At 38.8% G+C, this 27,508-nt stretch overlaps 1 protein-coding gene across 5 annotated transcripts in view; it reads right to left on the bottom strand.

Annotated features, from left to right (window-relative positions):
* Wdpcp (WD repeat containing planar cell polarity effector) overlaps positions 1-27,508 on the bottom strand; it is a 333,990-nt gene that overhangs the window by 199,445 nt on the left and 107,037 nt on the right. For 4 of the 5 annotated variants that reach the window (XM_029483315.1, XM_021175452.2, XM_021175454.2 and 1 more), the window contains 3 exons: positions 12,969-13,083; positions 10,739-10,872; positions 7,387-7,578 (listed from right to left, as the gene is read on the bottom strand). In XM_029483315.1, coding sequence (XP_029339175.1) covers positions 7,387-7,578; positions 10,739-10,872; positions 12,969-13,083 — 441 coding nt within the window. Of the gene's footprint in view, positions 1-7,386; positions 7,579-10,738; positions 10,873-12,968; positions 13,084-15,613; positions 15,684-27,508 lie in introns of those variants that run through there. The other variant, XM_029483316.1, reaches the window with a different exon arrangement.

Below are 27,508 nucleotides of genomic sequence, written 5' to 3'. Positions count from 1 at the left end.
AGCTGGTGTGTGTGTGTGTGTGTGTGTGTGTATCAGGGAGAGAACACAGGGTGTCCCATTTGTTTAGCAAGTACTCTACCACTGAGTTGTGTTTACAGCCTGTTATTTAAATTTTTACCAAGGGTCTCATTCAGTTGTTCAGCATGTATTGAACTTGTGTTCCCCCTTCCTTAGTCACTAGACTAGTTGAAATTAAGTTGAAATTACAGGCAGCCCTGGGTCTGTATTCATCTCTGTCTCTCTCTGTCTCTCTGTCTCTGTCTCTCTCTCTGGAACAGAAAAAAATATTTCCTCAGGAAGCAAGCATATTTACAACAATCTTACTATATAACAAAATACAACACAGACTATTTTAGTTAGAGTTTCTATAGCTGTGATGAACACCAGGACCAGAAGTGTCTTGGGGAGGAAACGGTTTATTTCATCTAAAGCTTATGAGTCAGGACAGAAAACCAAGGCAGATACCTGAAGTCAGACACTGATGCAGGGGCTATGAAGGAGTGTTGCTTACTGGATTGCTCAGCCTGCTTCCTCATATACCCCAGGTCCATATTACCCACAACTAGCTGGACCCTCCCATATCAGCCACTAACTAAGAAAATGTCCTACAGACTTGCTTGCAGGTTAATCTTATGAAAGCATTTTCTCAGATAAGATTCTTTCTTCCAAGATATGTCTAGGCTTAAGTCAAATTGACAAAAACAAGCCCACAGGCTTAGGGAGAAACATGTCTCTTTTACATATTAGCTATTGGTTATAATACTGAGGTACATGATGAGATACCTTGAACATGATGAAAAACATCTACTTGTTTCAACACTTAATTCATCAACTATATATTGAAATGAAATATAGTATTTGCTTTCATATGTACTGTATTTAGTATATGTTGAATTCTATTGCTATTTCTCCTGTGCTTCCTTATTGCTAAACTTGAAAGAGCAGCCGATACTTCAGTTGTTTCTAGTTCTTTCTTACTACTGAAAACGATGCTATTATACATTCTATCTGGGTGTGGCTCCATACACACATGGAGGAGTTTTCCATGTATAGCGGACTCACCTCTAATTGTTTTAGTTATTGCCATGTTGTTTTGTATCACAGTCTACTAACTTCTACAAGAAGTAGCAAATGAGAGTTCCCTATTGCTCCAGATATCCTATCAAATATAGCATCTAAAAAAAGTGAGATCTGGGCCGGTAACACACCTCAGTGGGTAAAGGCGCTTTTCAGCAAGCCACATGATAAAAGAAAGAACTCAAGTTTTCCTCTGAACTCCACATGCATACTGTGGCACACACACACAAGCGCGAGTGCACACACACACACACACACACACACACATACACACACACACACACACACAGAGGCATACACAGGCACACACAGACACACAGGCACCTGCACACACAGAGGCATGCATATACACACACAGGCACACATACATACACACACACCATACATAAAAAATAAAAGTAAAAAAAAAATCTCTTGAAAGATATAGTAGCATTTGGATTTAAGTAGCTGTATTTCATATTGTTAACATTTTCTAATTCTGACATTTGTACATAGATGAATGTATAAATGCTAATAGCATTAAAAAGGTTTAGAAAGATAAACATGTCTACTGGAAAGCATGAACATTTTTGCATCTACATTTCTTGGTATGGGTAAGCTGTAACCTTAGATGTTTGTATTAATATAATCTTCCAATCTACAAAACCGCTCTTAATAGTAGTCAATACAATATATCAAAGACTTACTTCATCAAAGAATAGGCAAATACTTAATGGAACAGAATAGAAACCCAATGATTTTCAACAAAGAGCAAAGGCAAGCCAATGAAGAAAGTAGTCCTTTCAACAAACAGTTCCCAATAACTATACATACAAATAAAAACACATGGACCCAAACACAGAACTTAACAGAGTTCAGGTTATAGTCAAAAGTTTTATCATATATACCTAATTTTGAAAGTAGCAGCAGTGGTACCTTAATTTTTTAATCTCTTTAAATCTCCACATATTACAGACAATTCTTTGAAATAGCAAAGCAAAATATCTATGAACAGTAGATTAGGATTTTAAAAAATTATATGCAATAAAATATACCATAATAATTTAGACGATTTAAAATGAGAGAAATGAACAAAACACCCTTAACTATAAAAAAAATTCTAGTGTTGACGTTAGCATGATTATCCTGACAAGGTGTATATGAGATAGGACATAGAAAATAAGAAATTATGTGATCTAACTCATTCCCCACATTCCTGGAAACTGTGAGTTTTGGCATAAAAATAGGAAATACAGCAGTAATATAGAAGAATTACACTTAAGAACTCTGTCGTATTGAGCTAGCAGTATCAATATGGGCATACTATGACTATGTATACAAATACAAATATTGCTACTGGAGAAATTTAGACAATGACCAACCCAGAAACAAGCCAATGTCCTTCATATCATGAATTAGACTCAAAAATATCATTTTACTTAAAAAAAAAGTAGTGTATTGGAGAAATGGCTGAGTCTAGCGCAGAACAGGCAAGATGGGTGTGACCCACCCACACGCCAAACAGCAGGGAATCCACCAAGATTGCAGAGATCATAACAGGAAAGAGCAATTTGAAGATGCTTTTGCTAGAAAAAAATGGGGTAACCTAATCTTCTAAAAGATACAGTTATAATTTATGAACATAAAGTAGAATGTTTGAATCTATTAATTAATAATGAGATTCTAAAAATTAAAATCAAACACCTTCATTATAGATCAGTTTATTATCTCAACAAATGGTAAGAAAATAGACATTTATTCAGGTTATTATATATGGCTGGCAGAGATGTTATTTTACAAAAAAGTCCAGATAATAAATGAAAATGGAATTATCTAATTATAAAGTTACTATTTTTGTAAATGAATCCATGAACCTTGGAACTGAACATCAATAACATCAAAAAAACAGCTAAGAAAGTAAATGAACCTGAAATGACGTGCCTGGCGCTGAAAGAACAACGACTCCAGAGATTCCCACCAAAGCTATAAACTTGGAGAACTGTATGAGGGCACAGAAACATGTTGAAGGGTGCCATGCATATACAAACAAGACCCAGTCCACAGATATGAGAGTTGCAGCAGGAATCTTTTAGGGAAAGAAACAAACTAGTGGAAACTTGTAGACTAAGGTACACCCTGGAATGCTCTAACTGGATATAATGCTTCGTCTTCTGGGAATGTACACACAGGTGGAAAAGACCTTATAGGGAAATGAGAAAGGGGTTGGAGCTGACGGCCACTGTTACCTTGGGGAACAGAACTGCAGCTAAGATTGATACAGCACAGGAAGGTGCTTCACGGGGCTGCTGACTCCAAGGGTGTTTTGCTTATAACAGCTCACTAAGTTATGTAATAATATTGTGGTTTGCTTTATATGCATTATATTTTGTGATAAATATATATTAAGCCAGTATTTAAAAAAACATACAAAGCTCACATTCTGTAAAACAGAATATACCTAGCTAAAAGCTAACACAGGTGCACCCTGTTGTCCATGGTGTTCATAAATATTCTGGCTTTTTCACTGAAAATATGTATAGTATATTCTGGATTCCTTCCCTAACTGTACTGTACTAATAGTTGGACACATACATCGTTTTCCATCACTTAGTCTTTTAAAAAATGCTTCATTCATACAAGACAGTGGATACGGCCGTGATGCCTGAATCCTAGCACAGTGAAGGCAGAGGCGAGACAACTGGGAGCTTGGAGAATAGCCTGGACCACATGAGTAGTTTCAACCAAACAACACAAACCACAAAACATCTTACAAGAAGAAAAATGTTTGTAAGGTTTTATTTATTTAGACCTAACAAATCCTAGATTGCATGGCTCTGTCTATGTGTCCGTGGTTAGTTTGCTGAGCAAGGTCATGCAGCCTCTCAACAGATATTTTGATGTGAACACCACATGCAAAATGAAGTATGAGATACACACAGCACAAAAGCTACGACAGCGGCAGAAAAATAAAAGGGAAGGACGAGCTGTTGTGACATTCTTGTCGACTTGAACGGTAAGAAAATGGTAAAAACTTCTCAAAACAAAGTAAAAGGAGTAAAAAGAAACGTAAATGAAGATGTTTCCATATAACACATGATAAGTCATACATAAACTGCTAAAACATGTTATGTGCAGGTGTGTGCCTGTGGGTGTTACCCGGGATTGCTAATGAGGACCTGGGGTTTGACGTTTAAGTCAGGCTGGCTGCTCAGAGAGCCTTGGGACCCTGTGTCTCCAGCTCCCCAGTGGGCGGTTCACACCTGGCTTTTTATTTGGCCTTGAAAATCAAACGGAAGTCCTCGGGCTGAACTGCAACTGAACCATCTCCGAGCCCGGAAAATGGGCTCTTCATGAATTTGCTGATAAAAATTCACTTTTCTACATTACTTATCATATATTTTTTCAAAAGAATCATTTTCTTAGATTACATAATTCCTCTTGCTCTGTGCTTCTAATTAAGATAAACAACATTTGTTTAGAACTCTGTGGTGTGAAATTGGACCAGGCATTTTCTAATATCCATAAAATAAATTTAAAAATGTTTTCCCTCAGAAGACAGATAATTTGGTCACAGAGAGTTGATTTCTGCTTCCTTTGTTTTCTTATTTTTGAGCAGCTTGGTAAGCCAATTTTCTACTTAGACTCTCTGTTACAACTCTCATTGGCTGCAGTATGTGGGCTTTATCCTTTCCATGGTCTGTTATGCAAAAAGATGGCTTCCGCTTTCATTTTTTTAAAGTTTGCTGTAAAGCAGTGGGTCTCAACTTGGATGTACGCGAGATCACCTAGGGAACCCGGAACAAATTACTGATGCCCCCTCCTGACCAGACTCTGATGGAAGGCTTCTGGTGGCCCAGTCTCAAAAGCTCTGCAGGCAACTGTAATGCATCACCAGGATATGAACTACTGTTCTAGGATTCTGCCAATGTCAAAATAGAAGCCTATTATCTTTTCTGATTAGATCTATGTGGAAAACACATTTTAAAAAAATCTATAGTTTAACAGATTAAAAAATTATTTAATTTATTCTCTATGAAGATTGTTTTTTCTTTTGGGTTATAACTTTAGGGATTAAAAGCATATTGTCTTATTATTCTGGTTATAATCAGAGTTAAAGTCTGTTGCTGCCAGTGGAAGGACACTGAAGAAAAAGTCCTGACTACTACGACTTTAGCTTTAGTTCATGACATGCTAAAAATGTGTCAGTTAAAGGTTATGTCTTCATATGAAGGAAAATAATTATTTTCCCCTAAAAAAAAAAAAAAACCAAAAAACCATTAAGCTTTTGCATAGTGAAATTTACAAGAGTTTCTGGAAAAATTTAAAAAAAAATTTTTTTTTGAACAGATGAATTTTGATAGACAATTTAAAGGACCAAACCCTAAAACAAAAGCCCTTGCCAGGAAAATAAATTGCATATAATGAAATATTGGAAGTGAAAGAGAGTATATGAAGCAATAAGTGGTTCAAAATCATGTGTGGGCTTAGGCCAGGGCTCAGTGGTAGAATGTTTTCACCCAGCATGAAAGAGGCTCTAGACTAGATGATTCCCAGTAGCACCAAAAGTCATATTCACAAGTCATATGCAAATTTGTAACAACCAATACAGATGCTTTTATAAAGTGGGTACTTTAACCTTACTCTGTGTAAGTCAGTCTGTAAGTCTGTAAGTCAGTCACTCCCTGTGGCTCCTGCCATAGCTTACACACGTTCTACCTAGAGCAAGCTCACACTCTCCTCTACTTAGTTTCATGTTTGTCTCTTCTTGATAAAAACCTAAGGTCCCTTGCAGGCAAGACTGTTTCTTATTGCTATCATGTGGGATGAAACACGGGGCTTATGCAAGATCATGCTTAAAGTCAGCTGGCTACTTCAGGCAGAAACACCACAGTAATTAGAATTGGGAAAACTGAGTCAGAGAGTAAATTCATTGGGCCAGAGCATACAAGAAAGCAACACTGGAAAGGCTGGTCAAAACTAGTTTAGATAAAGCTGAGTTTTGTTCAACATATACTAAAGAATGGAGTAAAAATGGTCAAAAGAGATCTGCATTTTAGTACCCATACCCGTGCACATTAGAGCCACCAGCAGCCTGGGGTGAACTTATCTGGTTCAAATTTACTATCTTAAAAATAAGAAAACTAAAGCCAGTTAAACGAAGTTACCTATCCAAAGCCAGAACACAGAAATGGGAAAGCTTACTGCAGAAGAATTGGGAAAGGTCCAGTTCTCAAAGAAGACATACATACATATCAGATATGGACTAGGACCCTTCAAGATTAAAAGGCAGCCTAGAGCTGGACATGGTAATACATGCCTTCAATCTCAACACTCAAGAAGCTGAGGCAGGAGGATCAGGAGCTTATTGCTATCTTCTTACTATCTGTTGGCTACACCTAAAAACCAACCAACCAACCAAACAAACAAACAAAACAACCGGTCTCCAAAATAAATGAAACTCAAAGATTAAAAGTCTATACTGTGAGTGGAAAGGAGAGAAGGCAGAGACCTACTCATTTTATCCTAGAACACTAATTTTGAGAAATACTTCTTAAAGTCTGGAAGGTTTAGAGGAAAATATTGGAATAGAGTTGTTTCACCCAGCTAAAACTAAATTTTTAAAGGGAGGGAACTTTTTCAATTATAAAAACCCCCAGAAGTTTGTGTCTATATGGATACAAAATGAAAACATACACAGGTTCATTCATCTATGTGATATGAGGGACAGACAGAGTGAGACCACCGACATGGACTCAGACACCATCCTTCCAGGGCTCCCATAGGAGGTAAGACCCTGGATGAGAGGCTGTGCTGCAGCCAGCCTCCTTGCAGCTTCTTGCCTCCCGACAGTATGGCTGCACGGGGGCGTTCACACAATAGGCATCTGACTCATGGTTAAGGGTGAATGCTAGCATAGTTTTTCCACGCACAAAATCTTTGACAAACAGTGTCAGTCGAAGTTTGTTGTCTGTAAGTTTTTGCTATAATGTATACATTTTTTTCATCAACTTAACTCTACTTTACAAATAAACTATAACTTGAGTAAGTTAGTAACTCACTCAAGTGGAGCACATGGCAGCGCCAGGGCCGCCACTTGAGCCTACAAGCCTATGCTCTCAATCACTGCATTATTTCAGCCATAGAGTTGTCTGCTTATGCTCGAGTTATGATACATTTAGGATCTCATTTTGTATTCAATTTCCTTTTTGAATATTTGAAAATATAAAATATAGGTTTAAAATGAATTCACATATATTTCAGAATAGAAAAACCAGTAATACTATTTGATTTTTCCCTTCATTAAAACGTTTACATTTGCCTTAGATTTACCTCCAATCCTCCTTGAGTAAAACCCAGCAACAGCATATTGGCTCTGTCCTTCTCAGAAGAAACTGGAGTCCAAGGCCAAACATCATCACTGACCAGCGGCCACCAACAAACAACTAGATCCTGAGCGGAGTTGACAGCTAAGTGACGATCTATTGTCCTGTTGGCTGGGCCAGGTATGTCATAATAGGAAATCTAATGGTTAAAGACAAACAAAACATATGAAAATGTTTCTTTAAAAGGATGCAAAATCATTTATTTTGAAAGAAAATCCAAGCATCTGTAAATGTAATACACTCAAGTAAATATGCATCTTCAACATGTGCTTACAAGAGTGTCAGAATTTACCAATTCTTTTGACAGATATATAAAAAAGACATATGTTCAAATGCTCCCAATTTTTAGCAGAGGAAAAGAAAGAGAGAAATGTGAGCTGGGTGGAACTAGATGTAGCAATTCCAATCAATACTGAAATGTACAGTCATGGTTGCTTGACAGCATCCACCTACACACATGGCTTAGGATCAGCTGTATTAAATGACACATTCAGTACTGCTGACCAAGACTGTCTGACTACTATTTAAGACATAAGATGTTAACAATGACTGACAACAATAAAAGGAAAAGCAACACGAGGCAAATATCTCTTAAGAGAATATGAGACGTCTACACACATATTCTGCATAAAGGGATAAGCCATGGCGTTGTGCATGAAAGTTTATGCAGCTTCTGAGAATTACACTTCTCTTTCTTAGGAAGGATTTGTCGAATTTATTATTCAAACTATGTTATTTTGGAACATGGTTATTTGAAAACATAAGCACGGCACCATCTGGGTGACACATGCCAAGGAAATATAGATTGCACCGTATTTCTGCTTAAGGAATTAATGGAAGGTTGATAGCTTGGAAGGAAAAAAAAAACTATCTTGCCATTGCTGGTCAGCAATAATCGAACCACTTTCTGGGGATTAAGCGCATGGCTAAGCCTACTGGACCAGACACTAGCAAAGGGCAGGGGGTCTTCTTATCAGAGAAATGCTTCTGGAGCCAGCCTCACTACATGACAGATTGCTTTCATATTCCTGTCTGCAAGGCAACAAAGGATGGCAGTAATGCGATAATGCCAGAGTGCAATGGGTGTTAAGAACCCGTTGCATTTATGTATTGTATTTAGTAAATAATCAGGCTCATCCAAATTGTGATCTCACCACTCAACCAAGGCCATTAAAATCAAGGTTAACGCTTTAATAATCCTCTGCTATTTTTTTTTCCAACATGGTCAAAAGAAACTCTTTTCTATTTGCATGGCCATAATATTATTGACCTCTTCATCCTCTGAATACACACCAAAAAGAACTAAAATCAAAGTAATTACCAGTGTTGTTCTATCATGGTAAACATTTAACTCCTTGCACTATCCCTCATCTGTTAAACTGAATTAGATTTTTAAAATGTGGACAGAAAAGCTTGCTTGTAAAAGGTCAACACTTTCAGGATATTTACCCTGAAATTCTTCTTGTCAAAATTATTTCAATATGAATAATTAAATTATGATATAGCTGGAAAGAAAAATCAGAATTATAAATACTCAATACACATTCTTGCTTTAAAATACAAATGGGCAATGATAAAACACAGAAACACTGTATGTTTTAAGTTTAAATACTTATAGTTAGGTTTTCAATGTGATTATTGTAATTTTCTCCTTTTTTGAGAAAAACTATAATTGTTAATTAAATACATAAAGACAAGTACACATTATATTTGGTATCCATCTTGCCATTAAGGCGTGTTACAAATTTCTAGATGATAAAACCAAGTTAAAAAATAGGTGATTGGCATGTTTAGTTTTTGTACAATGCATATCAGTTGTTATTTGGTGTTTACTAATTATCATATGTTTCAAACACTGAAGCAAGTAAGGAAATTCCTGGTGTTTCCTCAAGGAAACATAGTCATATTCTATCTACTGTGTAGTAATGATGCACATTGCCAATAATTCCTGCTCAAGCCCAAAGGCAAAAATAATGTATTAATTCCCCGATTTACGCACTATAGGCCCAAAGACTAGCCTGTCTTTATATTTTTAAAGACAAGCTGCTGCCCTTGCAATTTTCCTTGGCTCACATTACCACCACCCTTCAGTCAAGAAGACACCACCCACTTCTCATCACCTCTAAAAAAGGAACTGTCCTATGGAATTTTAAATAAAAAGGTAAATAACACTGTAAATGGCTTCACCTAATGAATAGTGATATATTTTAAGGATTAATATTAGAAAAAGCCAGCATTTTAAAATCAATCTAAGTTAACTATTTGGGAAAAACAGTGCTATAAAAATGTTAAAGAGAATCTTTAATTTTTGACTAAATATACGCTTGAATACCATAAATTGTCAGCTAGAGAAAATTATTATTATGCAAATTTTATAGAAGTTCCACAAATCTGGCATATAAGCCAGATTGTATTTTATTGCCACAGTGGAAAACTTATTTCAGGTAAGTTTTTCCATGTTAAAACTCTTTCCTATAAGAACAGATATTTTTATTAAACAAATTAAATCTTTCCTATGCCACTATCAGCCCAATCATAATGAATAACAATTCCAAAGTACAGAAAGGTACAAAAATCAGCATCCAAGCACACAGACCAACTCCAAGGCACAGGGCTCGCCTTGCCTTTACTGTAGACACATGAGGGTGGCGTCCATGTGCCCGGCCTCTAAGGAAGCTGTGTATCAGCTCTATTCCCACTGAACAGTGAACTGTCTCAAATCCACGTCACAGAGGCTGGATCAATCTTGCAGACAGAGATCAGTGCTGAAAAGATGCCTTGAACTGAAACAGCCTGGAAAATGCATGAGATGCTCACCCTTGCAGAGAGGGTGCCTTACCAGCAGTCAAAATGTTATGTGGAAAATTTAAGCACATCACTTAAAATAAAAATCCTGTCTTAGTCGATGTGAAGTCCGTGATACAGGGAACAAATTACCTAGAGTTAGCAGAGGAGAAAAACTGACATACCTCACGGAAATGTCTTTTTGCATTTCCTCCAGTCATAGCTGGGGGTGGGATGTGAGGGCCTTACCATTACTTATCATATTCTCTATTAGTCTTTAAAAGACCCTTCTTCCCTTTCTCATCGTGAAACCCAGTGCAGCTATATGGATACTTAGGGGAATGAGAAGTGCAATATATAGGAACATTAGCAAACAAGCCAACTTTAACCTCCATGAGCTTAAATATGCCCAACACCCACATATGCTCAAGAATAAAACCAGTGACGTGAACTTATGCAGTCCTCCAGAGTACCTTAGTGAGGGGAAATGTGACTATATATACTGAAATTTCTACCTTAAAGTCCAAGGCTGAGAGTTTTTCCAGCCTCTTGTTTCCATCAAGAGAATCCATTTTCTTGGTAAACTGAATAAAACATAGTTTGTTTTGTGCCAGAAATGATAAGATGATGAAACTGTCTGTAAGGAGAGCTAAAACAAAGATTGAATGAATCCAAGTTAGAACAAAGTTATAACAAGTTAATACACTTCTGCCAAATTATTATTAAAAGATGCTGTCAGAAAATAAATATTAATAGAAGTTACTAACATCTCCCAAGTATATTTGAATGATGGTAAAGATATTAGAAATAAACAATAACCATCAACCTGACAATGATGATATGGTATTTCCCCCCTTTTCAGTGACTATTTCCACATAAACTAATGCTTGAGGACACCACCAAAGGAAATATTTGGGAACCAGAGCTCAAAACATATAAGAGAAGCTGGGCATTGTGTCACATATTTAACCCCATCAAGTGGAAGGCAGAGGCAGGCAAAGTTTGAGGCTAGCTAGGGATACATACTATGAGCCTGTCTCCATAAGAAAGAAAGAGCACAAGGAAGGCAGAAAGAGACTTTTATGTGTATCTCTGTACTGTTTCTACATTCATGGAAGCCATTTGAGAAGAAACTGGATTGATACTAATCAGTGCTCTCTACCAAATTAATTTTTTTATTTAAAACCTTTTATCTGTAATCCCTCTTTTGAAGACTTACAAACTGGATGAAATAAATATGCAAATGTGCATATTATATAAATTAATATTTAATAATGAATAGCAACAAAAATACTTCTAGTTTGATTACTAAAGAATTTAAGTAGTTAGAAAAATATCCCAGGCTATATAAGAGCCATTGTTATGTGAATTGTTCCTAGGGGAACAAAGGAAAAAGAAAAAAAGAAATTACTTAATATCTTGTATACTTTTTTCACTCCACCTCTGGATGCACATGCAGTGCCCAACAGTGGAGGAGCTGGAGAGCTGCCAAGAACTGCATCACTCCCAGGTCCCATGAGAGTGCATTGTTTGGGTACATATAAAAGAAGCACATGAAGAAAGACAACTCAGACAGAAGGGTGTTGAACATTCCCTGTTCAATCTAACAGAACAACATCAATCGGAGAACCCATCATAGCCACTGCTACGTGCAAAGTCAATGAAGGGTTCCGTGATGAGCTATGAAACCACAACTCTCTCACAGAGTTCCCTTGGCATCACACGCCTACATAGTGGAGGAAATAACATGCCCACAGTGATCCCCCCACCTGTTACTATCAGCACTGTTGCTAATGAGAGCTGTCCTGCACACTTCTTAAAGCTGTGCGATTATGCCTTACTGTACTCAGGAGTGCTTAGGGATGCGTACAGTGGAAAGAAAGGTTTCCATTCTCACCTCTGTCCTTTCTGCAACACCACATCTCCCTTTCTTATTCAAACTAATATATTGTTTTTAATCTTTCATGATAATATAACCTGTTTTGAGAATATTTTTTATCCTAAATAAAAAGAATATTAAAATCTATAGTTATCATAGTTAGCAGAAAAAAAAAGTAGGTCAGAACTTGCGTTCAGATCTTGACAAAGTCACTTATACCTACACAAGCCTGACCATTATCCCGAGTGGCTCAGTTTCACTTTCTTTACCTACTAGAATAAAAATGATCATATCTTATATAGTGCCTTTCTTGGATTAAATAGAATGGCACCCAGCATGGAACCTTTATGGTTCAAAAAAATATCATTAAACTTCCTACTCAATAAATGGTTTAAAAATCTTTTTAATATGCTTTATAGCAACCACACATGGTGCTGTCATTTAACAGATCTGGACTTCCCTAGTGTATCTGGGACTGGCTTCTCAGGGTACTCCACGGCTGTCTGTCTCAGCATATTTATACTAGTTGAACATAATTTATTTGGAAAAATTTTAATTGTCAATAACAGATAAATCATTTTTAATGGATGAAAAAAGTTTATTTTAAAACTACATTCCAAACTGTAAAGGAAAGTTCAAAAAGTGCTTAGATTCTGAGCTTAACACTTAATGAGAAGTGAAGTGCACAGACATTAAATATTAGTTGAAGCCTGTGTCAGTCCCAGGGGTTGTAAGTCTGCTATTACAAGCAATTACTTGTTGTGTTTGCAAGTCCCCAGTGGTAATAATTAGTCTACCTGTTGACAAAGTATTTCTCCTGCCCCACTGTTAATATGGGCAATTGATTTGCACACGGGTATAATTACCATCACTGATGGTGTCTGAGATGAGCTTCCCCACCAGGCTTCTGTCAATCACCACTTTCTCCAGCTGAGGCCCAGAAAGACTTAGGGACACCAGCACACCTGAGCCGAACAGGAGCTAAGACCGGGTAAGAGGGAGATAAAAGAAAAATGCTGAAAATTAGGATCATTTAAAATTTTCTTTCCAATCATACAACTCCCATGGATCTTTTCACATGCATTCAGACCATGAAATTACAAGTTTTCTTCCTAAAAAACAGTCAGCAGCATTCTGAGTATGAGACAGGCAGCTAGAACATTTCAATGCACTCAGAGCACTGATGAAATCTGTCCACAGAAAGTTAGTGTGGTCCGCACCAATCAGATGCCTAATCTTCTAAATGCTTAAAAAGTGTCCATGCAGAAAGAACTGCTTCGTTTGTATTCAAACACTGAAAAGGTTATTATTTATATCAGGAACTTACAGGCTATTTTTTGAAGTTTGGATAGTCACTGCTGCTCACTGAATACATGAAGAATCCATGATTACAATGTAAACAGCTAGTTTGAAAGTCAAACTTTATTCAGTTAACCAGGTAAAGATTTTATAACCCAAAACATTAAAATAATATAAAGCAAGTCACTTAGATAAAATGTTAAAAATTTTTAAATCATATGTAATGCATGCCATCAATAATTTCACAAAGAAAAACAAAACTAGGGGGGAAAAGTGGCCTTTTAGTGTCCAGCAGCCGTTCACAAAAGATGGCTGGATAGAACCGTTATAATTTTACAACACTCCTTTCCATTTGTAGCAGCTTAATTCATTCATCTCCAAATGTTTAAAACTTCTGAAAGGACTCTGCATATGTGTGTGCTTGTTATCTATGAGATTTTGAAATATCAACATTGGAAGAAATTGTTTCACCTTCAAGGCAACAGACTCAAAGCTGATGAATCATGGAATAGCATATGGCATAAGAAGAAAAAAAGCAATTGTTAGTAAACTAATCAGGAGCATGCCAGCCAAACGCAGAGGCAACTATGACTGAAACACCACGGGGAATCCCCCGCCCACCTAGACATCATGTCCCAGCTCGTAACTATGACTATCTGTGGAGACGAATTGGGACATGCGTGAGAGATGAGCCGCATGAGGCACCCAGGGGAATAAAGGCCACAGTTGCCCTGCTCTTAGAACCACTGTCCAGGCAACAGAAGTCTCACTTGTATCCTACTTACAGACTGTTCTATCTCATGCTCTGGACTCTGCAGAGGCGCAGTGTGGGGCGGGGGGGGGGGGGGGGGGAAGTTAACCACCTTTACGAGTGAGTTTTTGGAAATAAAAGAAAGCATGGTTGTTCCAAGAGTTGCAAAATACTTCAGAAAATAATTACTCTCTATTGAATTAATTTAGCCTTATGACATATCTTGATAGCAAATGATTCACTATTCTTATGGGACTTTCATAACATGTAGACTTCAATCTCCCAAATTCTCCCTTCTTAGACATTCAGAAAGACATTAGGCTCAACCTTCCTACCTGGTTCTTCCAAGTCTGCTAATCACATCACTAAAACCTGTCCTTTTCTACTTATTTTTCTTAACAAAAATGAATACTATTCTCTTAAGTATGTCTTCCCTTAATTTGTCAGTGATGGCTGGATTCTTATGATACTGGCTTGACCACATTTATCTTTGCAGTGCTAGGCACATAGGAGACACTCTGGAAATATGTGGAGAAAGACCCATAACTAACTCAGTATCATATTAGGTAACCATAGTTAGAGGAAAACTTAACCTAAGCTTCCATTTCCACACGATCTCCATGTTCATTTGCAGCAATTTGTCAATCATGTGCTTTAGCTGGGGAGGAAGCTCAGTTGGTAGTATACTTGCCTAGCATGCAGGAAGATCTAAGTACTTTGAGTTCTTTTTAATTAATTAGTTTTGGTTTGCATATGTGTATTCACATGCTAGTTATGTGCATGTGGCACAGCATGCATGTGGAGAGTAAGGAGTAACTTGAAAGACTGAGTTCTGTGCTCCCTCACCATGTGTGTCACAGAGACACACAGGTTGCAGGTTTTAGGAGACACTTCACTAGCTAAGCCATCTCACCAGCCCCAAGTTCTGAGTTCTGTATCCAACACTGAATAAACCTGGTTATAGTGATGCGTGCTAGCAATTGCAGCATGTGGGAGGTAGAAACAAGAGAATCAGAAGTTCAAGGACATCCTTGATTATGCAGCTAGTTGAAGGCCAGGTATCTTGGACTACCTGATACCTGACCATATCTCTAAAAAACCAAAAATGAAACAAAATACATACGCCATATTGTTGAATACCACCAGTGACCAGAGGCTCACTACACCTGACAGCTACCTTAACTGGAACAGATCCAACTGATCAAAAAAACGTGGGCAAGGGCATTCTCTTATTTAACAAAAGCTGAATGTTGGCTATATGTCATGCATGTAAATAAATTTAATAGCTCAAAAGTGAATCAAATATAATCCTTAAAGGTTGTTATACAGGCTAATAGAGAGAAGAGACATGTGTAAGTGTAATAAAATAGTGTTAGCAAATCCATTATCCTGTCTGAATATGTGTAGGCAACTGGTTAAGGGGTGAATCTAAAACTTGATTAAAATGAAAGCTGCTTCTACCTCAGTTTTTCGTCGGTTGCCTCTGCACATATCCAAAGATAAAGCATAGTGGTTAAGGGCACGTGCTTTGAAATCAGTGGCGCCTGTGTGTGACACCAAGTCACTTCATCTCTCTGCACCTTTATTCATCTCTTCATCTGAAAGAAGACAAGATACATCTTCTTCACAGGGTGAGCATTAAGGAACTCTACCAACAGAATTTGTGCTAATGCCTGGCACAGGGCTTACAATGATTGCTGCTATTCTGTCATTCCCATGACGAGTTCTCACTGCACTGCTTGCCATCTCTTAAGTTATTTTTTTTTTGTCTGAAATAAAAGTCCAGCCTCAGAATTGGATATGAAACGTTGGACCCTAGGTGATTAAGTTGTAACTTTAATTTACTAATGTTGTGTGTATACAATGTGTGTGCATGTGTTCATGTCCCATGGTGAACATCCCATAGCACAGGATGAACACAAGAGGACAAATCTTGGGAGGGGTTCCTTGTATTTTCCTTGGGTTCCAAGAATCAAACAGAAGTCAACAAGTTTTGTGGCAAGTGCTTTGACCCGCTGAGGCAGCTCATCGGCATCCAGATGTGCTCTCGCCCGAAAAGGGACCGGCTCTTGTTATTCTTCCAATTTGCAATGATTTCAGAAACATATTTACCTTCAAGCTAACTACAGGTTCCTTCAGAACTGGAACTAAATTTATCTAACTTTCTCATTTCTTTCTCTGTACTTTCTGTTATCACCATCATTATCATGAAAGAGCCCCCCTCTCCTGAGAGAAGCTGCACTACAGTATATGAACCTGTGCTGTGTAATAAAATTCACTCCAAATGCCCAGTTTTGTGGAGCTGGAGAAGAAACATAAACCCCAGAGAAGTCTATGCAAGAAGCAGTTGATATTGGAAAAGATTCAAAAGCCAGAGTGTCCCAGAGCAGAAGTGTTCGTGTGTCACGTGATCTGCACTTGGAGATAGGAGCAGTGATTTATCCACTTGAGTATTCCATTAGGCCCTGACACCTTAATTCATACAGTCACTCTTTCCACATATATATGTTCAGTACATTAAATGAGCCAGGCACTGTTCTGAGTACTGAAACTACATCAGTGTATAAAACCGGCAATGCCTTGGTGCACCATATCCTCATGGGGCTTGCATTTGAATGTGGATATTGATAAGAACAAATAGTTCTAATATAATAGCAATTAGTGATCAGATCTATAAGAGAAAAATAAAAGCATACTAAGATGGGGATTCTAGGATGCTACTATAAACACATGGTGACTAAAATGAAAAAGCCTTCAAGAAGAAATGCCATGTGATCCCGATCCACAGAAAGTGAAGGGAGAACCCATCTGTGTACCTGGAGAAGTGGAATTTAAGGCAGAGGAGCACCAGGGCGAAAACTCTGAGGCAAACTATGCCTTGGATGAGTAGGGAACGTGGGCCTGTATACACGGATGGAAACAAGAGACAGGGTCCTCACACACACACAGTGGCACGATGGGCTCAAGAGCCAGCTTACACTGGAGTCTGTTAGTGAGAAGACATTGCATTTTAGCAGGAATCTACAGTAAGTGAAAGGAGGGGCAAAAACATGTAATCCACTGGGAAATCCTTCTATCCACCCCAAGAAAGGATAGGACTTGAACCAGAAGAGCCATGCTGGAGAAAATGATGGGGGCAGGCTTAAGATGGCCCTTTGTCCAACCTCAGTGAAAGCCTGTGGGCCTCATGTAGCCAAGGACAGCTAGGAATATGACCCAACCCTATGTGGCAAACTTACTTAAACATTATGGGATTTCTTCATTATTTTTGTAAACCCAACTTTATGGTACTTGAACATGAATTTGTAGACAACAACATACTGTCTCAATGTCAAAGGTTGGATATGTTTATTAGAGTACCCACTTGGCCTAAGCACCATGATTTATTTACTAAGGTAAGGAACATCAGAGGCAAAATCTACACTAAATACTGTCTATAAAATATAGACAAGAGTCTGGTTTTAGACAAGTTGAGTCAGCTATGGAATTATAAGTAAAGATAACCTTGGAAAAAGTAGAGATGGGGCCATCAACAATATCACAATCACATTGAAACACAGAAACAGATAAACACTCCTTAAAATGTAATGGAAAGAGGAAGAGGTTCAAAGTCTGAGCTCAGGATTCTCAGTGTTCAGTGGGTGAGATATGTGGCACCAAAGGAGGGTCTTTTCTGCTGTTTCATAGCCTCCGCTGGAAAAGAAACAATACTGTATATTCCATAGGAGAAGAATTAAACAATATTTTTTTTCTTAAAGATTGAGTTAAGCCTCTTAGTGAAAAGAAGTGTGGGTACCAGTTAGAATCAAGGTGTAACCACCATTTTTGATCTTTTAAGTAAGTGTCTTGTGACTAGAACGACTCCTGATATCAGCTTTTGGAATATGTAGACACACATGAATGAATAAGCTAACTAGTGCATTTTATAAAAGCTTGTTGGGAGGCATATTTTACAAGTACTAGTGCCAAATAAAGTCCTAGATGTGGTAGAGAAGATAACAAGAGTCAGTAAAATACAGTCTGAAACTCAGGCAAAGATTATTACAGCCCAGATCAAAGTGCCACAACTCTGCCTGTTTCACCAAAATGGCTGCATTTATGTCTTCCAAAATGGGAAAGCCTTCGTATAATTTGGTAGGACAAGAAAGAAGGAAGAAGCCTGCTAAGGTTCTGTCCAGTGGAAGGGGTGAGAGTATTCTGGAAGCTGAAAAGAATGAGAAACAGCAGTTCCAAGCAACAGAGGTTTCTCAGCAGATGAGAGAGAGAGAGAGACTGACCTCCAGCTCTGGCCCAATCTGAATGCCCCTCCCAGCAAGAGATATTTCTTTCCTCCTCAGGACGCATCTTCTCAACCTGCTCTGCCACCATCTCTACTGCCTTTACCATTTCTCTTGTTGTCTTCAATAAGCTCAGGGCTTTTCTTTAAGAAACTCAGAAATGATTCTAAAGTTGATCAGGTGGCTCTTCATTAACCTTGGCGTCTAGACTGAATAGTTAGCTGAAAGTAAAATAGCACTTAAGGAGGAAATATTATCTGATGGTAGCATTAATCAAAACAAAATATAAATAACAAAGCACTGAGTTTAATTTATTCAACAGGTCAAAATCCATATGAGTGCCTCCTGTATACAGATGTAGAGATACAGATATACACAGAGATATACAGATGAAGACTGAATGGTAGACAAGTTAGCATAAATTGATTAGCTATGGATAGAATATATGTCTTATGTTAAGAGAAAAATAGAGGCTTTAGATAGGATAGGTAACTGACTAAAAGAGGTGGATTACAACCCATAACGAGAACAAATGCATGGCTGGAGAGATGGCTGAGGCAGCAAATGTTCTCACTATTTGAGCATGAAGGTCTGCGTTCAGATTCCCAGCACTCACACGGAAATCAGGCATGTCAGTGCACCTGGAGTCAAGTATTAAGTAAATTCAAGTTCAAGTAACTGTTTGTGGGCTACTTTATACTCGCAACCCCAAGCAATTCCACTGAATTCAGTATTCTCACTGGGTAAAGCGCACTGCCCTAAATCCATGTGATTTCTATCACATCTGAGTAAATATGAAAAGAGGTGGTAGGCAGGATCGATATGAAAAATCAACAATTATAGAAGGGTCTTCTATGATAGTCAGGAATCCAAAACAGACCCCATGAGAATAAGAGCCCCACTACAGCCCATAGGGCAAAACTCTAAGGAAATTCATCATCATCTTGATGGTGCCTAATGAAGCCCACTCAGAGAATGACAATTTTTTTACATCAATTGAGATCTACAATGAAGACTAGGGTCTGATAATTTATCAGATACCCTGTAGGAAGTGTTTTCCGTAATCCATTCCTTCATTCAGCAAACATTAAATACAGAGAGAAATCATGTCTGATCAATCCACTGAAGTACAAAGGCAACAATTGGCTAACACTGGTTCTCAAGCCTCCTAATGCTGCTGCCCTTATGTCATGTTGTGGTGACTCCAACCATAAAATTATTTCATTGCTACTTCATAACCATAATTTTGTTACTGTCAGGAATTGTAATGAAAATATCAGATAAGCAGGGTATCTGAAATTTGCCCCCCAAAGGTTGAGAACTCCTGGGCTAAGGTAACAGAATAGTTGAGTCATAAACAATTATTTCAGGACAACAAATAAAAGAAAATAAGTCTTCTAGATCGAAAAATGTTGCCATTAATCAAAACAACCCTGAAATTCCACCTCACACCAGTCAGAATGGCTAAGATCAAAAACTTAGGTGACAGCAGATGCTGGCAAGGATGTGGAGAAAGAGGAACACTCCTCCATTGCTGGTGGGATTGCAAGCTGGTACAACCACTCTGGAAATCAGTCTGGCAGTTGCTCAGAAAATTGGACATAGTACTACCAGAAGATCCAGCAATACCCCTCCTGGGCATATACCCAGAAGATGTCCCAACTTGTAATAAGGACACATGCTCCACTATGTTCATAGCAGCCTTATTTATAATAGCCAGAAGCTGGAAAGAACCCAGATGCCCCTCAACAGAGGAATGGATACAGAAAATGTGGTACATTTACACAATGGAGTACTACTCAGCAATTAAAAACAATGAATTTATGAAATTCGTAGGCAAATGGATGGATCTGGAATATATCATCCTGAGTGAGGTAACCCAATCACAAAAGAACACACAAGATATGCACTCACTGATAAGCGGATATTAGCCTAGAAGCTTAGACTGCCCAAGATACAATTTGCAAAACACATGAAACCCAAGAAGAAGGAAGACCACCGAGTGGATACTTCATTCCTTCTTAGAATGGGGAACAAAATACCCATGGAAGGAGTTACAGAGACAAAGTTTGGAGCTGAGACGGAAGAAAGGACCATCCAGAGACTGCCCCACCCAGGGATCCATCCCATAAACAGCCACCAAACCCAGACACTATTGCATATGCCAGCAAGATTTTGCTGACAGGACCCTGATATAGCTGTCTCCTGTGAGGCTTTGCCAGTGCCTGGCAACTACAGAAATGGATGCTCATAGTCATCTATAAAATGGAACACAGGGCCCCTAATGAAGAAGCTAGAGAAAGTACCCAAGGAGCTAAAGGGGTCGGCAACCCTATAGGAGGATCAACAATATGAACTAACCAGTAACCTCCCAGAACTATGTATCTAGTTGCATATGTAGCAGAGGATGGCCCAGTTGGCCATCAATGGGAGGAGAGGCCCTGGTCTTGTGAAGATCTTATGCCTCAGTACAGGGGAATGCGATGGCCAGGCAGCGGGAGTGGGTGGGTTGGGGAGCAGGCCAGGGGGAGGGTATAGAGGACTTTTGGGATAGCATCTGAAATTTAATGAAGGAAATATCTAATAAAAACAAAAAGTATTTATACAATATTAGTGCATACAAAAAAAGTGTTGCCATTAAGTTTACCGTGAATATTGCCCAACATATGGAGCAAATTCATGTCTATTGATGTATCTTTTTATTTCATCTACTTAAACTTAAGAAATCTCCTTTTAGCTATTCTTACTATAAACAAAAAATAACTACACTTTAACCCTATGTTAAAGAGTGTTTACAAGAAAGAAAACTAATCACTCATTTCAAAGCCGGTCGAGGTCACAAAAGAATAAAATAAGGTAGTTTTTATATCCCTGGTTGTTTTAAAACCTAAAGGGATAAAAATCCATGACTGAAAAGGAATAGTAAGACATACAGATAATGCAGCACTTTGGCATTGTATTTTATCATTTACAGAATCCTTTGCACACATTATGAAGATTGATAAATGCTTGTGTATCTCCTGCTCAGAATAAGCATGCAACTTAAGAAAAATAGAATATGGTTCATCTCTATGCCATACCTCATGTGGTCCGGTTTTCTTCTCTCTATACCAATGGTTTTCAACTAGGGGTGATTTGGGCCACGAGCCAGCAATGCCTGGCGACCCTGTGATCCCCTGCCTTACTTAGAGTTACTAGTTATGTGGTAAAACATCACAGCCAAAGAAAATTGGGGAGAAAAGGGTTTATTCAGCTTATGGTTTCACATCATAATTTATCATTAAATGAAGTCAGGACAGGTACTCAAGTAGGGAAGGTCCTGGAGACACATGCTGATGTAGTGGTCGTGCAACAGTGGTGCTTACTGCCTTACTCCTCATGGCCTGCTCAGTCTGATTTCTTGTAGAACCCTGGACCACCAGCTCAGGGATGGTACCATCCACAGTGTGCTGGGCCCTCCACCATCAATCAATAATGATAAAAAAAATAAAGTCCTATAGGCTTGTCTACAGTCTGATCCTATATAGGCATTTTCTCAGTAAGGCTGTCTCCTCTTTGATGACTAGCTTGTGTCAAGGTATTACATTACAGCTAGTACATTACCTCTCTATATACTAGTCATAAAACCTTACCTGCAAAGAGTACCTGTAAGATGAGGTGCTGTGGGAGCCAAGGTTTTTCTGTGTCACCATGAAGTAGATTTGGCAGCTCTTTAAATACTAGTCAGCATTTTTCTCACATGAAGATGACAAGCTGCCCTCTGTCATGAACAAGGACCTAACCACATGTGTCCAGTGGAGCTGTAGGCAGTGAGCAGTGCAGACCTAGAGCCTGCAGGAAGCCTGCTTCATGTGTCCCTCACCAGGCTCAGGGCTATGATGACTAATGCCAGCTCTTAAGACAGAAAGAACCCCAAGGCAAATCATAGAGTTGCTGTAGCACGGGATGGAAAGATCCTGTCAGGACATCTCTTTGCTGCACTCTGGCTCTTTGCACAACAGTCAGCCTTCTTATCTATAATTTAGCCTCTTGAGTAATTCATCAGGTGGGAATGCCTCAAGCAAATGAGCAATGTCTATGATGCCAGCTACTTCTCCAGCTGTAAACTGATAAACTGCCATTGCGGATTCATAATAAATCACTCGCTTCTGAGTTTGGCTATTGTGAACGTTGTTAGTACAAGAAAATAAATAGAGATAACATAAGAGATAGATAAGTTTAATTAATCAGAAAATTTCTGCCCACGTTCAGGATACACTGAGGAAGTGGGGATAAAATTCCTAAAGTTATAGATCTATACAAGAAGCACCATTACACTTTAATACGAAGAAAAACAAGTGGGATAGGTATATATATATAGCACACTCAAGTAGGATCAACATGAGAGCATGTCAGAAAGAAGACCCAAAACTGTTAGTAGGAGAAGTGGGAGATGAAACTGGATGGCAGGAAATAAATTTAAATCTTGCTTTAGGGATTTTTAAAATGATCATTTTCTTTTACTTTTTTAAAAATTAATCATTCCATGCGTTTACATCTCAAATGATATCCCACTTTGAGTTTACCCCTCCACAAAACCCCTATCCCACATCCTCGCTCTCCTCCCTCACCTTTGCCTCTATGAGGGTGCTCCACCCCCTCTCTTGTCCTAGGGCATAAAACCTCCACAGGACAAGGGCCTCCCCTCCCATCGCTGTCAGGCAAGGCCATCCTCTGCTACATATGTATCTGGAGCCATGGCTCCCTCCCTGTACACTCCTTGGTTAGTGGTCTAGTCCCTGGGAGCACTGGGTGATCCGGCCAGCTGATGTTGTTCTTTCTATGGGTTTGCAATCCCCCTCTGCTCCTCCAGTCCTTTTGCCAGTTCCCCCACCCACCGGGGTCCCTGAGCTCAGTCTGATTATTGGCTCCAAGCATCCACATCTGCTTTCATTGGTTGCTAGCCGAACCTCCCCAAGGAACAGCCACACCAGGTTCCTGTCAGCAAGCACCTCTTGGCAACAACAGTATTGGGGTTTGGTGTCTGCAGACAGGATGGATTGCCCAAGTAGGGCAGTCTCTAGATGGCCCTTCCTTCAGTCTCTGCCCCATTTTTTTGTCCCTCTTCTTCCTTTGGACAGGAACATTTCTGTGTTAAAAACTGGGAGATAGGTGGGTGACCCCATCCCTCTACCAGGGCGATGCCTATCTACTGGAGGTGGTCTCTACAAGGTCTATCTCCCCTTCTTTGCTTCTAGGCTAAAGTCATCCCTGTTAGGTCCTGGGAGACTCTCAGTTCCCTGGAGTCTGGTACCCTCCAGTGGCTATTACCAGTTCCTCATCCCTTACTGCTACATATTTTTATTCAATTTCCTCACCCTTTGTTCCCCTCTCCTGACCCCTCCAGTACATGATACTGCCCCCTACTTGTTTCCTCCCCCTCCTCTCTCCCTCCCTGGGCCCCTCCCCCTACCTTCCACCATCATCCTGCCCCCCACCCTCCATCCCCGCACCCCTCCACCCCCATCAATGCAGGACTGAAGAATTCACACTCTGGTCTTCCTTCCTTTTAAGTTCCATCTGGTCTGTGGGTTGTGTCATGGGCATTGTGAGCTTTTGTGCTAATATCCACTTATCAGTGAGTACATACCATCTGTACTCTTTTGTGTCTGGGTTACCTCATGCAAGATGATACTTTCTAGTTCTATTCATTTGCAAATTTCATGAAGTCATTGTTTTTAATGGCTAAATAGTAATCCATTGTGTAAATGTACCACATTTTCTGTTTCCATTCCTCTGTTGAGGAACATCTAGATTCTTTCCACCTTCTGGCTATTATAAATAATGCTGCTATGAACATAATAGAGCATGTGTCCTTATTACATGTTGGAGCATCTTTTGCGTACATGACCAGGAGTAGTATAGCTGGGTCTTCAGGTAGAACCAATTTTATCAGGAACCGCCATATTGATTTCCAAAGTGGTTTTACCAGCTTGCAATCCCACCAGCAACTGAGGAGTGTTCCTCTTTATCCACAGCCTTGCCAGCATGTGCTATTGTTTGAGCTTTTTATCTTAGCCATTCTGATTGGTGTAAGGTGGAATCTCAGGGTTGTTTTGATTTCCATTTCTCTGATGACTAGGGATGTTGAACATTTCTTTAAGTAGTTCTCAGGCACTTGAGATTCCTCAGTTGAGAATTTTCTGTTTAGCTCTGTACTCCATTTTTAAAATAGTGTTATTTGGTTCTCTAGAGTCTAACTTTTTGAGTTCTGTGTACATTTTGGATATAAGCCCTCTATCAGATATAGGGTTGGTAAAGATCTTTTCCCAATCTGTGGGTTGCCATTTTGTTGTATTGACAGTGTCCTTTGCCTCACAGAAGCTTTTCAATTTTATGAGGTCCCATTTGTTGATTGTCGGTCTTAGAGCATAAGCCATTGGTGTTCTGTTCAGGACATTTTCCCCTGTGCCCATGTATTCAAGTTAGAAAAAAAAAGTTCTCAAATTCACTTGGAATAACAAAAAACCCAGGATAGTGAAAACTATTAACAATAAAAGAACTTCTGGGGGGAAATGCTATCCCTGACCCCAAACTGTAATACAGAGTAATAGTGATAAAAACTGCACCGTATTTGTATAGTGACAGACAAGTAGACCAATGGAACAGAATTGAAGACCCAGAAATGAACCCACACACCTATGGTCACTTGATCTTTGACAAAGAAGCTTTTTTTACATCCAGTGGGAAAAAAAAAGACAGCATTTTCAACCAATGGTGCTGGTTCAACTGATGGTCAGCATGTACAAGAATGCAAATTGATCCATTCTAATCTCCTTGTACAAAGCTCAAGTCCAAGTGGATTAAGGACCTCCATATAAACCCAGATATGCTGCAGCAGAGGATGGCCTAGTCGGATATCAATGAGAGGAGAGGCCCTTTGTCCTATGAAGGCTCTATGCCCCAGTGTGGTGGAATGCCAGGGCCAGGAAGTGGGAGTGGGTGGGTTGGTGAGCAGGGGGAGAGGGAAGGAGATATGGAGAGGATGTTTTTTGGAGGGGAAACCAGGAAAGGGGATAACATTTGAAATGTAAATAAAGAAAATATCCAATAAAAAAAGGAAAAAAAGAGAATAAAACCAGATATGCTAAATTTAAAATGATTTTTAAAATACTTGGGAGTGTTATTTTTCTATAAAAATTTCCTAAAATAAACATGAAGCTCCTAAAATATATTCTCACAAATATGTTTCCTATGTTGTGGTTGTAAAGAATCAGCAGAAATATGTTTCTGAAGAATCAAAATATTGAAACTCCTCAGACCCTTTCTTCAGTAACAGGATCAAACAGACCAGAGAATGAGTTGTTTTCTTCTCCCTATCTTAATAGCTCGTCACACAATCTATTTCCCACATGCGTACCTTGATTATTCATCTATGCCTAATCGCCTAGAAGACCCCTACTAACAAAAGTATAACCAAGAAATGGATTACTAAGCGTCTATTTTTAAAAAGGAGATAACTGACACACATTGTAAATAGTAGTTTTACTATTCAACCTAGGACTCTCCTGAGAGTAAGAGACACCTAGGTGACATCTATTTCTTGACTGTGTAGGGTCACTGTGAATATCTGACTTACAAAACATATTTAATGTGAAGTTATAGAAGTTTGCAGAGATGACTCAGTGTAGAAGTGCTTGGGAAGCAAGCATGAAGACCAATGCTCAGCTCTCTCGTACCCTTATAAAAGCTGGGCATGCTTAACAGCCCATCTACAATCCCAGTTCTTAGCAGACAGAGAAAAGGCCTCCCCAGGGCAAGGTGGTTGGTATTCTAGCAGAACCTACAAGTTCAGGGAGAGACCCTGCCTCTGTGAACAAAGAGTGTTCAAGGTAGACATGGACATCAACCTCTGGCCTCGACATGCACATATACACAAGAATACACATACACCCATACAAGTATCTGCATGTGTATACCCACATACAAGTCTATTGAAGAAGTACAATGGCAACAGCTTCTCACTCCACAGTCATTCATTAAGCAGGTAATGCGCTAGCTTAATGGTTGTCTTTATTTTTAAAACTATTTTTTATTTTATTTTTAAACTTACAGGCATAAGTCAGAATTTAGAAAAGTTTCTTCAAATGTTCTCTGCATCAGATACCTTGTCATAAGATTGCTGAGTTCCAGGGCTGGGGTGAAGGCTCAGCACTTAAGAATACTGAGGCTCTTCCAGAGGACCTGGGTTCAATCCCTAGTACCTACATGGTAATCTGCAGTGCTCTGGCATTCCATTTCCAGGGGTTCCAATGCCCTTTTCTGGACTCTGAGGGCACCAGATAAACACGTGGTGCACAAACATACATGTAGAAAAACATACACATGAAATAAGTCTTTTTTTTTCAATGCTGAGGACTATAGTGCTTGCCCCATGGCTAAGAACATTGACTTCATTCGCAGAGGATGTGAATTTGGTTCCCTACACTTACACTTACACAGCCATCTGCCTCCAGTTCCAGGGGATTTGCCGCGTCCTTCTGGCCTCTGCAGACTCCTGTATGCACTTCATAGACAAAATCTCACAAAAGAACATACATACACATAAAAAATAATTTAAAAAATTATATTGCTGAGTTTCTCAACCTTAAACCATTCACACATATATTTCTGGCTAGTACAATTCAACCTGGGTATTAATACAAATTTCTAAGTTTAAAAAAAGTAATATACATTTTCTATCCAAAAAAAATAATTAAAGAAATCAAGTCAAAATGACAATAAAAAACCAGAGTAAACATCCAAATATAATGAACTTAAAGTCTTCTGATGATGTAATCTCAGAAGTACAACTTTAATCTTCCTCCCAAAAAAGCAGAAATTTGTTTTTTACTTTTTAAAATGTGTTAATCAATAGCACATGAATTATTCAGAGTTTTGAACTTAGCCTTAGACATACTTGCTACTAGCAGTAGCAATTTATGAGGAAAATTATAGTCTTGACCCAGTTTTTTTTTTAATTTTTAATATTTTTATTACATATTTTCCTCAATTACATTTCCAATGCTATCCCAAAAGTCCCCCATAGCGCCCCCCACTT

The sequence above is a fragment of the Mus caroli genome, chromosome 11, assembly GCF_900094665.2.
Source record: "Mus caroli chromosome 11, CAROLI_EIJ_v1.1, whole genome shotgun sequence".
Taxonomy (NCBI): Eukaryota; Metazoa; Chordata; class Mammalia; order Rodentia; family Muridae; genus Mus; species Mus caroli.
The sequence above is the reverse complement of the archived record's forward strand: the minus strand, read 5'-3'. Positions and strand labels throughout refer to the sequence as shown.